Source organism: Palaemon carinicauda, chromosome 16 (assembly GCF_036898095.1).
Source record: "Palaemon carinicauda isolate YSFRI2023 chromosome 16, ASM3689809v2, whole genome shotgun sequence".
Lineage (NCBI taxonomy): Eukaryota > Metazoa > Arthropoda > Malacostraca > Decapoda > Palaemonidae > Palaemon > Palaemon carinicauda.
This window is the reverse complement of record NC_090740.1, coordinates 5173225-5190724: the sequence shown is the minus strand read 5'-3', so window position 1 is coordinate 5190724 and position 17500 is coordinate 5173225. Positions and strand designations below refer to the sequence as shown.

Sequence of the window (17500 nt, the reverse complement as noted above, 5' to 3'; positions counted from 1 at the left end):
GTCAAGTCTGGAAACCTTCCAAATTACATTTTAGCCTAAAGAGTTATTGGGTCGTTTGGCTGGCCAACCAGAACTACATTGGATCCATCTATCTGGTTAAGGCTCATTTTTCCTTTGCCTACACATACACCGAATAGTGTGGTCTATTCTTTCCACATTCTCCTCTGTCCTCATACACCTGACAACACTGACATTACAACACAATTCTTCTTTGCTCAAGGGGTTAACCACTGTAATGTTAATGTTCAATGGCTACTTGCCTCTTGGTAAGGGTAGAAGAGACTTTAGCTATGGTAAGCAGCTCTTATAAGAAAAGGACACTCCAAAGTTAAGCCATTGTTCTCTAGTCTTGGGTAGTGCCATAGCCTTTGTACTATGGTTTTTCACTGTTTCAGGTTAGAGTTCTCTTGCTTGAGAGTTAACTCAGGCACACAACATGTGTGCTAGTGCTACTTTAATTTTACTTTAACTTATATAGATAGACATTATTATTATTATTATTATTATTATTATTATTATTATTATTATTATTATTATTATTATTATTATTATAACAGCAACAACGACAATAAGAATTAAAACAGATTTGATTTCATTTCAGATTGGTGACAAAAGGTATTCTAGCAAGGAAGCAGCTTTCCAGCAGGCAATATACTCTCAACACTTTCTCACACCACAATTTTTAGATAACCACAGATAAACTATCTGGATACGACCTTTCAATTTATCAAGTGGTCTTACAGATGGTAGAACTGGAGCCAGTCACACAAGATTCCTCTTTACTTGCAAAATCTCTATAAGTGTTAAAGTGAAATAAGTTAAGCAAAAGGGTAGTTTTTAGAAGACTCGCTCGATGTTCACTTCGAGAAATGTTGCTGAGTCGTACCGCTATTTTTCAAATTACCGCTCATAAAAGACTGAGAAATCTTACATTACTTATAACTGTAATTTCATTACTGTTATCTACATTATATACATTACATGTCATGCATGAGAGCAATCTATCATGTACAAAAGACCTCCACAATTTACAACTGGGCAAGAACTGGCAACACGATACTGGTGGAATATCACACAGCTGGCAGCTGTTGCATCCCAGGACGTGTTTCTCATCGTGTACTCCTCCATGGATGATACTGACGAAGGAACAAAAAGCATTCACGATTACTGCTTGGAGAATGGCAAGTATCATATGACCAAGGAATTACTCGAAGAAGGTTATGACAAAGAGAAACTCACTTCGAATCCATGTGAAGTTTTCTTCGATCTCCAACTGACCCGGAAAGTTATGGACAAAGTTCTTGTGGAAGATGAAAACAGAGATATCCTAGAGAAAATTAGAAAGAAGATCAGATGGTTAACCTACCAGAGAAATGAAGTCTCCCATGAAATGCTTACCTCTCTTGATTTACTGAATCTAAAACTAAAACTAGGCTCTCTGAAAGGTGTCATTCGACAGTTGTACAATCTTGCTTCCCAGTTTTCACAGACGGATAAAGAAATCACAGATACGGCTTTAGAATACTTCTTAGATGAATTAAATGTACACCGCTCAGTTACTGCTGTAACTCAGTATAAGTCTCAAAGACGATTTCGACACCGACATAAAAGGAGATTTGTTGAAAGTGATGAAGGCAGCTCTGAAAATGATGAAGATTCAGGTGAAAATTATAGCAATAGTTCTGAAGATCAGTGGTCTTCCCACCAAGACAGAAATGCTTCTACATCAGAAAATGAAATCATTTCTGAATCATATGATACTGGCGAAAAAAAGATTGATGCACATCACGCGTCAGATACGCTGTGCGAACACAAAGAGCTTATCAATAATAATGAAAATATGTGTTGCAAGAGTCCCCCTTGTAAAAAAGAACTGAACATATGCAGTGAAGAAGAAAATACACAAAGACTCTCTGAAGAACAAATCTCATATAATAATCCATATACAGAAGGAACCTTTCAAGAAATTTGGCAAGCAAAAGGACCAACTCTTTTAGTTCAAGTGGGACTTTACTGTTCTAAGGGATGGCAAAACCAATTTGATAATTTTCAGACGGTTTTGCCATCTGGTGAACAATTTATGCTGTTCTGGCAACAATGTGAGTGTGAGAATCATCTCAAAGAAGAAATTCCTATTAAATTCAAGTTTGTTCCTCCAAAATTAGATGTTCGCACACGTAGCAAATCACTTGGTAGAAGGGCATCACGGTACATCCTGAATCGGCAGCGCTTGAGCAGAAAAAAGTACCAAGCAAAGAAAGAAAGATTATCTCAGGAAAAGAGGAGTTTGTGGAATATATTGAATCATGTTGAAGTATGTGTTCCAGAAATCAATAGAGGCGTTTTTGGGAATAAATGGGAAGATGCAATCCGTAGAGAAGAGGCTATTGTGGCAATCGAAAACTGGGACATCCTAATAGCAGAAGAAGAGTGGGAAAACGATGGTTGGATTGACATACAAGACTCTAAGGTTCCATCTAGAGGTAGTGAAGGAGAAAACCAAAGCACTGATGTGTCTGCTAAGGAGCAGGATTGTATTTGCTGCTCAGGATGCTGTAAGTTAATCCCCTCTGAAAATATAGATTGTTACAGTGTGAAGACTAAGAAAATTTTCTTCGCTTCTGTCTCAATCATCTTCCTTATCTCTGTTTTGGCAATCTCATCTGGTTTCCTTGTGATTTTGATAGCATTTCTTGTGGTTGCATTCATAGGAAAACTTTTTACTGAAGTCCTCAATATATTGGCAGCCACTTTACTTCTGTGCAATTTTGGATGCGTTGTCTTCGTAGTGTTTCTCATAGTTAAGTTTCTGCTCATTGTGCTTATCTCTATGATAAAGATTACATCAGTGTTTCTGTACTTCGTCCATTTCTGTGCAGTGCTAGAACAGCGCAGTTCTGAGGCAGTACAGAGGTTGAATCGTGCATTTCCTAACTAGTCGGATGATGCGAATGTTCTTTGATTACTGAGTGAGCTATTGAAGAATTCTATTTGCCTTATAAGTACAAAGTCGTCATTAAATCTAAGAGAAGAAAAAAATTAGTAAGATTTCAATTGCTGATGGACTTAATAGATAGCTGTAGCTAATTCTTAAGTATACGAGTTGCTTCTAAGGATTTTCCAAAAATATTTTTATTGATATACATTAATCAAATGGGATGTATTACAAAATTTCCAAATTAATTGAACTAAATGAGTAACTTTTTTACATACATTTTTACCATATTATACTAAAAGATATTTCCTTCAGAAATGCATTCGCAGACAATATGTTTGTACATATTTTTTCAAATCTTTAAAACTAATATACATGTTTCACATACACGTAGAGATGATAATGGTGTTATGTCCTTGCACCTTTATTTATTTTTTATCTTTATATTTCTGATTTTACTTTATGATATAATAGCTTGCTCAATTCTATAGTTTTGCTCAATCAACTAATAGTAGTTGAAAAAGGTTACACTGCAACGGGTTTCCTATGGTTTGTATCATGCACTTTTAAGATTCATACATAATCCCTGAATTCTTTGGATTGAATTGGATTGGGTTTATAAATTTCAGCTATGTAACCCGGCATTGGAGCTTGGAAGGTCATTTAGTGCCTAAAATGTAACTGGAAGAAAAGATAGAAGAGGCGAGAAAAAATAAATAAGAAGGGAGGCAGGAATGGAGGTATAGAAAAATTATATAAAGCAAATGCAATAAAGGACCGAAGGAGCACTGTGCGAGGTGCACTAGTGATATTACCCCCGTTGAAGCCTGGGTCTATACGTTCTCCATTTTAACTAGGAAACTCGCTTTATTCAAATCACTGAAGCTAAACATATTTGACCTCTGGAATTCTTTCAATCTTCCAAATTTATATTAGCAAGTAAATTTTTTTGCGTTAAACAATGCCCGATTTCTGAGGTTTCACTGTATACATATATAACACAGAGCTTAAATTTAAAATGACTGTGAATTTCTATAAAAAATCAAAATAAGACGAGACATGAAAATTTACTTGGAAAATAATTTTTCTCAGAGCAATTGAGTAGAAGTAATTCGAAAGAAAAGCCTGCAAAGTGTTAATCAACTATAATACTCACTTAGTATCATCCTTTTTAACTTAACGTGCCCTATGCAGCCATCCCTGGGACAGGAGATGGGGAAGCTGTTTTGTCCCTCCTTGGATTCTCAAAGTATTTACCTCAGGGAGCAGTTTCTAAATGAATGATGAAAAAAACTACAAAAACCTAAACGTTCAATGTTCGTTTCTAGCTCATTTTAAGCGATATTGCTGGCAAAATTAAATGAAATTTCTTATGTTACATTACCTTAATAAAGTTCCTCAAATCATATATTTCCTGATTCTCCAGGTATTCACGTCAAAATGTTCCTAGATGAATGATAAAAACTAGTAATACGCAATGTTTGAGAAGTAAGACTGAATGGGCTGTTTTTATGCTAGCTCATATTAACAGTTTTGTGGTAAGATTGAATAAAATTCCCTATGTCACACTACCTTAACACTTCGATATGGTTTATATGTGTGTGTTTATTTGTAAATGACGTCAAAAAACGTGCCAGTAATTTTCACTAGGAATGTTATGACGTTTTTTGACGTCCCAGGAGGTAATTAATAGAATTTCTCACTGAATTATGTCGGTTGTAAAATGTCAGAACAAGTTATCGAGTGAAACTGATTAAAAATCTCAGGATTTATAAATATGATCTCAGCACCTTAAAAAATTTTCTACTATCCAAGCAATTTTTTTCACTGATCTTTAATATCTTTTTTCAAATTTATAGGCTAAATAAAAAAGGTTAAGATAAAGAATTCACTGATTTTATAGATTACATCAAAGTAGATTAAGATAAATAATTAACTGAATTTATAGATTAAATCTAAGTAGATTATAATAAAAAGTTAACTGGAATTATAGATCAAATCAAAATATATTAAGAAAAATAATTAACTGAATTTATAGATTAAATCTAAATATATTTAGATAAAGAATTAACTGAATTTATAGATTAAATCAAAGTAGATTAAGATAAAGAATTAACTGAATTCATAGATTAAATCAAAGTAGATTAAAATAAACAATTAACTGAATTTATAGATTAAAACAAAGTAGATTATGATGAAAAATCAAATGACTTTATATATTAAATCAAAATAGATTAAGATAAAGAATTAACTGAATTTACAGATTAAATCAAAATATATCAAGATAATGAATTAATTGAATTTATAGATTAAATCAAAATAGACTAAGATAAAAATTAATTGAATTTACAGATTAAATCAAAATAGATCAAGATAAACAATTAACTGAATTTATAGATTAAATCAAAATATATTAAGATGAACAATTAACTGAATTCATAGATTAAATCAAAATAGACTAAGATAATCAATTAATTGAATTCATAGATTAAATCAAAATGCATTAAGATGAAGAATTAACTGGATATGATTTCTGGGTGCAGTGATGAAAGAACTATACTGTATAAAACTAATAATGAAAATAAAACACGAATCATATTATCAATTTGTTTTATTTGAAAACATAAGTAAATTTCTTAAACCCGTTAATACTGTGTTTTCCTAAAGGGGAGTATTCTTATAAGCCAAAATAACAGAGTATGTTTAAGTGAACCCATGAAAAAATTATTAATAATCAGAGAAAAATAATCGTTTTCGCAGCCTAAAATAATTAAATTGACTTCTTCACATCAAATTTTGAAGGTTTGTGTAGAAGAGCAATTTTTCAGATGTTCTCCAGCTTAGAAATACTCGAAGTGACCCAATGAAAAAAAAAAAAATAAAATGATCAGAAAAAAAGAATAATCGTTTTCCCAGCCTAAGATAATTTAATTGACTTCACATCAAATTCTGAAGGTTTATGTAGAAGAGAAATCTTCCAGCAGATATTCTCATGCTTAGAAATACTCGAAGTGAACCCATGAAAAAATGATAAAAATTACCAGAAAAAAAAAAAAGAATAATCGTTTCCCCAGCCTAAGATAATTTAATTGACTTCTTCACATCAAATTCTGAAGGTTTGTGTAGAAGAGTAATCTTCCAGCAGATTTTCTCCAGCTTAAAAATACTCGAAGTGAACCCATGAAAAAAATGATTAAAATGATCAGAAAAAAAGAATAATCGTTTTCCCAGCCTAAGATAATCTAATTGACTTCTTCACATCAAATTCTGGAGGTTTGTGTAGAAGAGCAATTTTTCAGATGTTCTCCAGCTTAGAAATACTCGAAGTGAACCCATGAAAAAATAATTGAAATGACCAGAAAAAAAAAAAGAATAATCGTTTCCCCAGCCTAAGATAATTTAATTAAGTTCTTCACATCAAATTCTGAAGGTTTGTGTTGAAGATTAATCTTCCAGCAGATGTTCTCCAGCTTAGAAATACTCGATCTCATCTTCCAGACCCTTGGGATGCTGTACACTGTGTAGAGAAACCTCTCCAGACAAGTTACGGTAGACTCTTGCGTGAACGTGGCTGTCCCCGAGGTCGATCTGAAACATGAAAGCCTTAGTTGCAAAATCCTAGCAAGGATCTAGATGCATTTATAAGTATTGCAATGCACATGAAAGAAGAATTCAAGAAATCCAAACTGACCAAAATACACTGTTAAAAATTTCCATTAAAAAACTGTAAATGTCTGGCAACGTTTATTTCAGTTTTTTTTTTTTTTTTTAAAGATCGGATATATTGACGTAAAGGAGTGATATTACGGTCACCAACCCGTAAAATATAAGAACAAAGTATGGTAAAATTACAGTCCCCTGTATTTTACTGAAATACGGTTAAGAACGGTATAATTTTATGGAGAATTTCCGATTAAAATTACGGTTTTTTAAACAGTGAAGGTTGCCAAAACTGATGATAACAAGGTGTTATCCTATCTGATTTCAAGGTAGAATGGGATAAAAGTAATGATTGGGAATTTCATTATTAATTTAGTTAGGGTACGGGTAAAATAAACTCAATTACAATAATGAGAATAAGCTTAGAAGCTTTGCACCTATCTATAAGGCGATAGAGTGCCCACAAACTTATTTTGCGGAATGAGGTATTAGGAACTATACTCTATTCTTTTAATGAGGCGCATTTGCACTGACTCACAGCGGTGCCCTTTCAACTCGAAAAGGTTTCCTGCTCTCTGTTGTTAGAATTATCTAGTCCAACCAATCAGCGATCAGGAAAATTTTCCGAGCTAAAAGGGCACCCCTGCAAGTCTGTGCAAATCTGCCTCACAAAAAGGAATTGATTCCCAGCCTGTCAATAATCATTTATGGGCATCTTTTAAAATTGAAAAGTCACATCTTAACCCAGGACTTTATTCTATAAAACTAATGGGAGGAAGAATCAACAGGTCAACTTAGTCAACCGTCTTACTACCCTTGGATACTGAGTAAAATCACGCCCTAGCTTTTATCACTCTATAGTTGACATATTTCTTGGCATCTAGGCAGTGAGTGTATGCATCATGCAGTATTGGTAATTGCGTAAGTACTACGGAGGCTATGCCTGGATGATCAACTTTCTGTTTACGTATAGTTTTTTACGGGTTTATTTCTCGCCCTCCATCAGACACTAAAAGTCTGTTCAGGCGGGCCTTGGTGTGTGAAAAAATAATTTCTTTCCAGTTAATATTTTGCTCTGTATCTTATCAGTTATTTCACTAGCATTTGTATTCAGGCTTAATAGTTTTCAGGTCACTATTATAACACTTTCTAAAAAGATAAGTCTTCAGGTTTTTCTTGAAAGCTGCCACATTTTTGCTATCCTCGGTCTAGATAGAGTATTTCAACAGTGGGTAGCACTATAATAAGCAGACTCACCTTGGCGAAGAAGTTCGTCCCAGCGACAACTTGCGTCTTGTACGATATGAGTTCGAACTTGGATAGACTGGAGCCGACTTTCTCCTCAACCTATAATCGAATATAAGAAAATATAAATGCTGCAATCGATCGATGACAATATTTCTGCCATTGCAGATAAGAAATCATTTAAATTCTATTCGATATGACCCAATACAAACACGGGTTGGTAAACCAAAGTCAATTAGAGGAAGGCAAGGATAGCTAAATATTTCTATAACCACTGTCAAAAATGCATCTCTCTCTCTCTCTCTCTCTCTCTCTCTCTCTCTCTCTCTCTCTCTCTCTCTCTCTCTCTCTCTCTCTCTCTCTCTCTCTCTCATAAAAAGTATGAATTACGATAAATACCTTGACTTTCTACAGCATTTATTTTTATTTTCTAGAAAATTAGATTATCAAATTTAGTTTAAGAACAGAAAAGAAGTTATTATGGAAAAATGGACACATTTATTGTATACTTACACACATTTATTTATATATATATATATATATATATATATATATATATATATATATATATATATATATATATATATATATATATATATATATATGTATATATATACATATATATATATATATATATATATATATATATATATATATATATACATATATATATATATATATATATATATATATATATATATATATATATATATATATATATATATATATATAAGTAAATAAGACAACCATCTTCCTTAAAATATCATGGACGTTTGCATTTTACACTAAGTTTCCTCACCCTGTTTGTATTTCTAATAGTTTTAAAACAATTACATATCGAATTCATAAATAAATAAATAAATTCAACTCTTTTCCTTAGCTAAACCAAAAAAAAAAGGATATTAATATTAAAACTCAAAACTCACCGCTTCCTTGATATTATCCATAATGGCCTGTACCTCCTCGGTGGCCGGCTTGGGCTCAGATGTACCTCCACACATCATCTTGGCTGGTTTTCGAAGTCAGAGCTGTAGGGAAAGAAACTCTTCTCAATGTGCGTCTATAATATGCCTATGGTTGTGGCTTAGCTATTAATAACAATAATTTTACTAGCTAAGATATAACCCTAGTTGGAAAAGCAAGATGCTATGAGGTCAAGGGATTCCCAGCAAGGATAATAGCCCAGTGAGGAAAGGAAACATAGAATAGTGTGCCCATCAATACAGATAACTCTAACCCAAGATAGTCAGAGCTGTAGGGAAAGAAACTCTTCTCAATGTGCGTCTATAATATGTCTTTAGTTGTAGCTTAGCTGTTAATAACAATACTTTTACTAGCTAAGATATAACCCTAGTTGGAAAAGCAAGATGCTATGAGTTCAAGGGATCTCCAGCAAGGATAATAGCCCAGTGAGGAAAGGAAACATAGAATAGTGTGCCTGAATGTACCATCAATACAGAGAATTTTAACGTAAAATAGTGGAAGCCCATGATACAGAGGCTATGGCACTACACAAGACTGTTATTATTATTATTACTAGCTAAAATACAACCCTAGTTGTAAAAGCAGGATGTTATTAACCCTATAAGGACTCCAACAAGGAAAACAGCCCAGTGAGGAAAGGAAAATTAGGAAACAGACACATTAGTGTGCCTGAGTGTACTCTCAAACAAGAAAACTCTAACTCAAGACAGTGGATGGCCATGGTACAGGCTATGGTACTGGCTAAAACTGTTATTACTATTACTTACTAAGCTACAACCATAGTTGTAAAAGCTGAATGCTATAAACCCATTAAGGACACCAACGGGTAAAATACCCCAATGAGGAAAGGAAATAAGGAAACAGAAGTGTGCCTGAGTAGACTCAAACAAGAGAACTCTACCTCAAGACAGTGGAAGACCATGGTACAGAGGCTATGGCACTAGCCAAAACTGTTATCATTATTATTATTTCTAGCTAAGCTACAACCCTAGTTGTAAAAGCAGGATGCTAGAAACCCTTTAAAGGATTTCAACAAGGATAACAGTCCAATGAGAAAAGGAAAATAAGGAAACAAACACATTAGTGTGCCTGAGTGTACTCTTAAACAAGAGAACTCTAACCCAAGACAGTGGATGGCCATGGTACAAGCTATGGCACTAGCTAAAACTGTTACTATTATTACTAGCTAAGCTACAACCCTAGCTGTAAAAGTAGGATGCTATATACCCTGTAAGGACTGCAACGGGGAAAACAGCTCAATGAGGAAAGGAAATAAGGAAACAGAAGTGTGCCTGAGTGTACTCTTAAACAAGAGAACTCTAACTCGGGACAGTGGAAGGCCATGGTACAAAGGTTATGGCACTACTTAAGACTAGAGAGCGCGTACATAATTTTAAATATAACAATGTCAATTGAAATCTTACCAATGAGTTATTTGAAAATAAATTAATTACATCATTAAATCTATACTATCAGGATTAGTAATCACTCGCTTTGATTAAATTGTAAACATTTTTATCATGAGACCTTCCGCCCAGATGAAGTTATCTATAGAATTTGATATTCAATAAAGCGATATCTCACCAGTCCTTGATAACATTTTGACGCCCTGATAATCGGTGAATCATTGTAACATTACGTAAAGATTGATATATATATATATATATATATATATATATATATATATATATATATATATATATATATATATATATATATATATGTATATATATATATATATATATATATATATATATATATATATATATATATATATATATATATGTGTGTGTGTGTATACACTGTATATATACTATATACATATATATGTATATGCATATATACTGTTTATATACTACATATATATATATATATATATATATATATATATATATATATATATATATATATATATATATATATGTGTGTGTGTGTGTGTAGTATATATACAGTATATATATATATATATATATATATATATATATATATATATATATATATATATATATATATATATATACACACACACACACACACACACATATATATATATATATATATATATATATATATATATATATATATATATATATATATATATATATGTGTGTGTGTGTGTGTGTGTGTGTGTGTATATATATATATATATATATATATATATATATATATATATATATATATGTGTGTGTGTGTGTGTGTGTGTGTGTGTGTGTGTGTGTGTGTGTAAGTATTGAGTGGATTAACCTTCACCCCAGGAAGGGCGTGATATCACTGTATCCATTAATCTTTCACTTTAACACTGCCAATCGATAAGGGCTAACTTCCGGTAGCCTTTTAGTCTAAACATTTTCCTGATTACGTAATCAACTTTAAATAAATCCCAATGTTCCACGAAACAGTAAATCAATTGGTATAGACTAGCTTATTTAAAGCATTAACGACGAGAGATACAATCATTTGTATATAATATATTAATTCAGTTAAAAATAGTAGGCCTAAGATACAGACTCTTTAGACCTAGTTCTCAGCGCGGAGCAATCTACGAAACGGAGGCTATTCATTCAAAACTTTATCACTATACAGTCGAAATGTCAATTTAAGAGCAATTTGAAATGCTGAGATGATTTAATTAACAAGATTGATTAAATCATATCAAAGATAATGTACGTTCTATCTTCTTTTCCCTTTATTAGTCCCACAGTACTACAGAGCCGGCCGCTCGAGTTAACTTGCTCCATCTATTTCTATCCCCCACATCTTTTTTCTCCAAGCACCATATCCCTCCTCTGGCTCTGAGTCCTCTCCACGTCCATCCATATCTCTGCTTGCTCCCCACGCTCCTCTGTGCCATTACTGGCATGTTCTTAGCTCCTCCTTTCTTATTATAAGCCCATATTATCTCATATGAGCTTCCCTAGCTTTATCTTTTACATTATATATACCACAGATGATCATATCTTGACTCTCCCTCCTTTCCTGTAGTGATATTCCATACATCCAAGTTACCATCCTCATCTCGGTTCTCTACAACTATCTCTCCTCTTTCCTCATAAGTTCCCAAGTTTCTACCCCATGCAATACATATTACGGGCCTGATAGGTGTCTTACAGATCTTCGTTTTGAGTCTTAAGACGGGTTTACACGGTCGAACGGTTCGTCGAACGCGGTTCGACAGACCTGTGTTTGAAGTGAGGTTCGAACGTGTGAAAGGGGTATTCGGTTATCGAACACGTTCGTTGAACGGTTGGAAGAAAGTCTGTTTTCGCCTGACTTTTGTGGGCGGGGCTTCATTGTCTACAAACCTTATGCGTTTGTGGCTGATTCCACTTCTTCGAACCGTTTGAAAAGCAGGTTCGACAACCGGGTTCAAGGAACAGTTCGATCGTGTAAACCCCGCTTAAAGGTCATTTTCTTGTATGAAACAACTCCAATTACTTCTCTCCAATTTTGCCATACTCTCTCTCTCTCTCTCTCTCTCTCTCTCTCTCTCTCTCTCTCTCTCTCTCTCTCTCTATTTAAACTAATTGTTCTGTACTATCTTCCACTTGAATGCTTACTTCTTCATGTCCTTTTCTACTGCTATCATCAGCTGTCTTTCCAATATTCACCTCTTTGTCTCTTTTCTAAGACTCATTTAAACCCTAAAAACTTTCTTGCACTTCTGTCTGCTATAATGACTATACTCAATTTTTTTTTTAATGAGGCGCATTAGCACTGACTAACAGCGGTGCCCTTTTAGCTCAAAAAGTTTCCTGCTATCTGATTGGTTAGAATTATCTTGTCCAACCAATCAGGGAGCGGGAAACTTTTCCGAGCTAAAAGGTCACCCCTGCGAGTCGGTGCAAATCTGCCTCACTAAAAAGAATTGACTATATATTATCAGCTTCCAAGTTTTGAGTTGGGACTTAGGATATTATATTTGAAAAGTAATTCTAACAGTGACCTATTGATGGACGAGTATCCAAATATAAACTAAAATTCTTTGTATACATATTACTTGCGTTACTACTGCTATTAGCAGTGTGGCTGTTATTAATTCAACAAATAATGAAGTAATTGTGATAGAATCCCATTCATAATTTCACCACGTCTTCACACTAAAGAAAAGTTACACGCAGTTTCACATAATTTCCCATGCTTACAAGTGAAATATTAATAAACATAATAAAAATAATATATAAACTGTCTGATAATAGTGCACACGAACTCAACAGTTCCAATTTACGTATATCCACAAAAAAAAAAATAATAATAATGAGAATAGGCCTACACTCAGTCCAACACAGGAAGCAAGCAAGGATTTACAGATTAAGATAACTAATGTACATACAATAAAAACGTGAATAATAATATAAACAAAAATAAAATAAACCAAAATAAAAGAGAAATATAAAACTATTATACTGGTGCAATATACCGGTAGTGCGCAGTGATACAGAGTATCATGTCAACTCCCCTAGACCGAGCGATCAGTTTCAGGTTGATTTATTTCGGAATATAAGTTTACATAGATAAAACGTGACGTCATATCCGGGGGAGGAAGAGATTAATGCATAAAGTATGCACTGTTCATTTTGCAAGCGATAAATGCTTTTATATATAGAAATGACATGATTTTACATAGAAAAAAAACTATCAAAGGAAAAAAAGACAGTGGAAAGATCGAATTGAAAGATTTGATATTATTATTATTATTATTATTATTATTATTATTATTATTATTATTATTATTATTATTATCTAAGCTACAACCCTGGGTCTCATCTGCCATCTATACGTCATTAAAGATATAATTTTTATAACATTTCCACATAATGATATTAATTGATTTTGAATTTGTTGTCACGGGTAGGCCTATGCTGTCATCTAAAATCATCAATTCCAGTTTAATCTCAGTTAAATTAAATCTATAAATATATAACTTGATGTTCATCACCTCTGAGAGGCAAGGTATGTGTACCACAAAATGCCAGTCGAAATAATTGAGGATATATATATATATATATATATATATATATATATATATATATATATATATATATATATATATATATTGTCTGGTATTTTACTTGAACCAACTCCAGTATTTCTTAAACTTCACATCCCTCTAGAAATTGAAATTGAACCGAGAGTAAATTTCTTTAGAATCAGGATAATAGCTTTTATTATTGATATATATATATATATATATATATATATATATATATATATATATATATATATATATATATATATATATATATATATATATATATATATACTTTAGGTATATATATATATATATATATATATATATATATATATATATATATATATATATATACATGTATATTGTGTGTATATATATAAATATATATATATATATATATATATATATATATATATATATATATATATATATATATATATATATATATATATATATATACATGTATATTGTGTGTATATATATATATATATATATATATATATATATATATATAAATATATAATGTATATGTATAACGTGTATATACAATGCATATATATATATATATATATATATATATATATATATATATATATATATATATATATATATGTGTGTGTGTGTGTGTGTGTATATATTGTGTATATATATATAAATATATATAATGTATATGTATAATGTGTATATATAATGCATATATATATATATATATATATATATATATATATATATATATATATATATATATATATATATATATATATATTCATTATATATATACACATATATATCGTGTATCTATAATATATATATATATATATATATATATATATATATATATATATATATATATATATATATATATATTTACCTTTCCAAAATTTAGGGGGTCTGCTGCCTATGTAAATAACATTTCTTTATCAACAATTCCACGGCAAAACACGTGCAAACACAAATTACGTCACTTTTACAAAAATTACAAACTTTCACGTGATCGGCACAATTTAAGTCGAAATTCTAAGAAGAGGATTTACATTATCATAGTTTTTGCGTTCGTTATTTGCTGATATAAGCTTCAACAATAAATAGGGATTGACTTCAAAGAGTGACTTGATCCGTTTGATCAATAAATGTTAATTTATTGGTGTCCATAAAACGATAAAAGTGTGAAAACCCTTGTAAACATACTGACAGCTGTGTGACGTCATGTTTGATAAATGTTGCCAAATAGTAAACATTATGGTTTTATCTTTTAATGTTGTTCCCTTTGATAACACCACTCAAAAAACATTTAAAATATTACAAATTCTTAATTTATTAAAAAATGTCCAAAAAACTAAATCAATATCAACAAGTTATTTCAATCTCATAGAACAAAACACCAACTAGGGGACATTGCTAGATAGTGTTTACGGATACATTTTATATTCACTAATGTTTAACGCCTACGAAAAGTGTGTCTAATGTGATATAATACTTACAATATCACAAGCAAATAAAGTTGTTTAGATGGGCGAAGCACCAAATAGATCTGCTTGTCTACGTAAGGAAGATTATACTGCAACCTATTCTTCCCTTACCACTATTCTTAACTTGTTATCTCAACACACTGCCAGCCATTGGTGTGACAGTGTGGGGCTGTCAGACGAAAAAAAAAATTCTAATTTAAATTTTACTCTCTTCTTGAGTATTTCAGCTACATATAATTAGAATGCTATTGTAAGTGTATGCGTTCATATGTCTTATATAATTACATTTGAGCTGCAAACATACCATTTATTCTTGGTAGATTTACACGACAACGAAATTTCGAACATCTTCCATAAGAGCCACGTTTGCATTTTAGGTTTATTAATAGATAAATAAAAATTGGACTTTAAATAGATGAAATAAAATTCACATAATTTTATCTATACTTAAGCATCTATGAAATTTAAGAATAACAGGTATCTGTGAAAATTTAATTTAGAAGTTAGGCCTAAGTCAATGACCGTACATGAAATCAGACAAGTAAGAAACGAAGCTCCGCCTATTGACAACTATTATAACTTGTGACCAATGAAAAAAAAAATGTAACATTCAACATCACATGTTCATTTTCCCACGTAATATGAATCATTTCGTGTCGGTTATTCTATGTTTTAGGTATTATAGATTTTTTAATGAATTTTTAAAGATAGAATTATAGGTCTATGTCTTTGAAAACGATTTTGTTTGCTTAATATCTTATTCACATTTCATGTCAGTCAATGGTTGAAAATTTTTTTAGAGAAGATTGATTTTATTATCTTATTTTCAATAAATACACAAGAAAGAAGAGGTGGAATATATATATATATATATATATATATATATATATATATATATATATATATATATATATATATATATATATATATATATATATATATATATATATATATATATATATATATTTATACCATCATCATCAGCCGTAACTAGTCCACAGCAGAACAAAGGCCTCAGACATTTCCTTCCACTCACGTCTGTTTATGGTCTTTTCCATGCCAGTCCACATCCCAAAATTTTCTTAGCTTGTCAATCACCGTCTTCTCTTCCTTCTCCCGCTTCTTTTGCAATCTCTGTGGACCCATTCTGTTATCCTTGGTATCCATCTATTATCTGTCATTCTCATTTTATGTCCTGCCCATGTCTATTTCTATCTCCTACATTTTGTTAGAATGTCATCTACTTTAGTTTGCTCTCGTATTCATGTTGCTCTTTTTCTGTCTCTTATTGTTATTCCGGTCATTATTCTTTCCTTAGCTCTTAAAGTTATAACTAGCTTATGTTCTAAGGCTTTAGTAAGGCTCCAAGTTTCTGATGCATTAGCTAATACTGGTAGGATTATTATTATTATTATTATTATTATTATTATTATTATTATTACTTGCTAAGCTACAACCCTATAGTTGGAAAAGCAGGATGCTATAATCCCAGGGGCTCTGTCAAGGAAACTAACCCTGTGAGGAAAGGAAACAAGGACAAATGAAATCTCCAAGAACAGTTACAACATTTAAATAAGTACTTATCTTTTTAGAGAAAGTGGCATTCTACCTTTCATAATCTCAATGTATTTACCAAAAGCTTTCCATCCCATGTTTACCTATTTAATTTCGGTCTCATGTCTTGGGAAAACACTTTGCCCTAAGTTCGTATATTCATTAACAATCTCTATAGATTCATCCATGACTTATTTGTTGTTTCTCTGCATTTTAATCGAACATTATGTTTTTTAACACATGAGAATGAGCCATTTCGGGAGGCATGTATGTCTAGGTTAGCATCCGGTACAAAGTCACGTAGATTATGGTCAATGACGTCATATCCGTTGTTGCTAGTAGGTGGATGAAAAGATTGTTGCCACCGAATGGGGATGGAATTTATCAAAATATTTTGTCTCTTACAGCTGTTTCCATTAAATTGCGTTTATGAATTAGCCTACTGTTGTTGAGAAAGAGAGTTAATGAGTGATTTCCCACTGAACAGGTAAATGAGATAGTTTCTGTAAGAATTCTAAGGCATAACATCATAATATATACTTTGCTTGGTAAGATTTTTACTGAGAAGGTAAGACAGATAGCAGGACTGATAAAAAATCGTTGGTTTAAACTAGTAAAAAATGGCTATAGACGAGATGGTTACTATAGAACAGTTACATAATAGATTTGGAAGTAACGTGGAAA

General features: G+C 31.7%; 2 protein-coding genes across 2 annotated transcripts; one reads left to right on the top strand and one right to left on the bottom strand.

Moving 5' to 3' along the window:
- The first annotated feature begins 866 nt into the window (after positions 1-866).
- Positions 867-3767, top strand: LOC137654902 (uncharacterized). Its single transcript, XM_068388818.1, has one exon. It carries the CDS (start codon positions 1007-1009, stop codon positions 2936-2938), a length of 1932 nt encoding a protein of 643 aa, XP_068244919.1. The 5' UTR covers positions 867-1006; the 3' UTR covers positions 2939-3767.
- Positions 3768-5528: 1761 nt separating this feature from the next.
- Positions 5529-15432, bottom strand: LOC137654901 (cystatin-B-like). The gene is made up of 4 exons (XM_068388817.1): positions 15275-15432; positions 8767-8868; positions 7853-7942; positions 5529-6523 (listed from the first exon to the last, which is right to left on the bottom strand). The coding sequence occupies exons 2-4, from the start codon at positions 8842-8844 to the stop codon at positions 6407-6409; spliced, it is 285 nt and encodes a 94-aa protein (XP_068244918.1). The 5' UTR covers positions 8845-8868; positions 15275-15432; the 3' UTR covers positions 5529-6406.
- Between the last annotated feature and the right edge of the window lie 2068 nt (positions 15433-17500).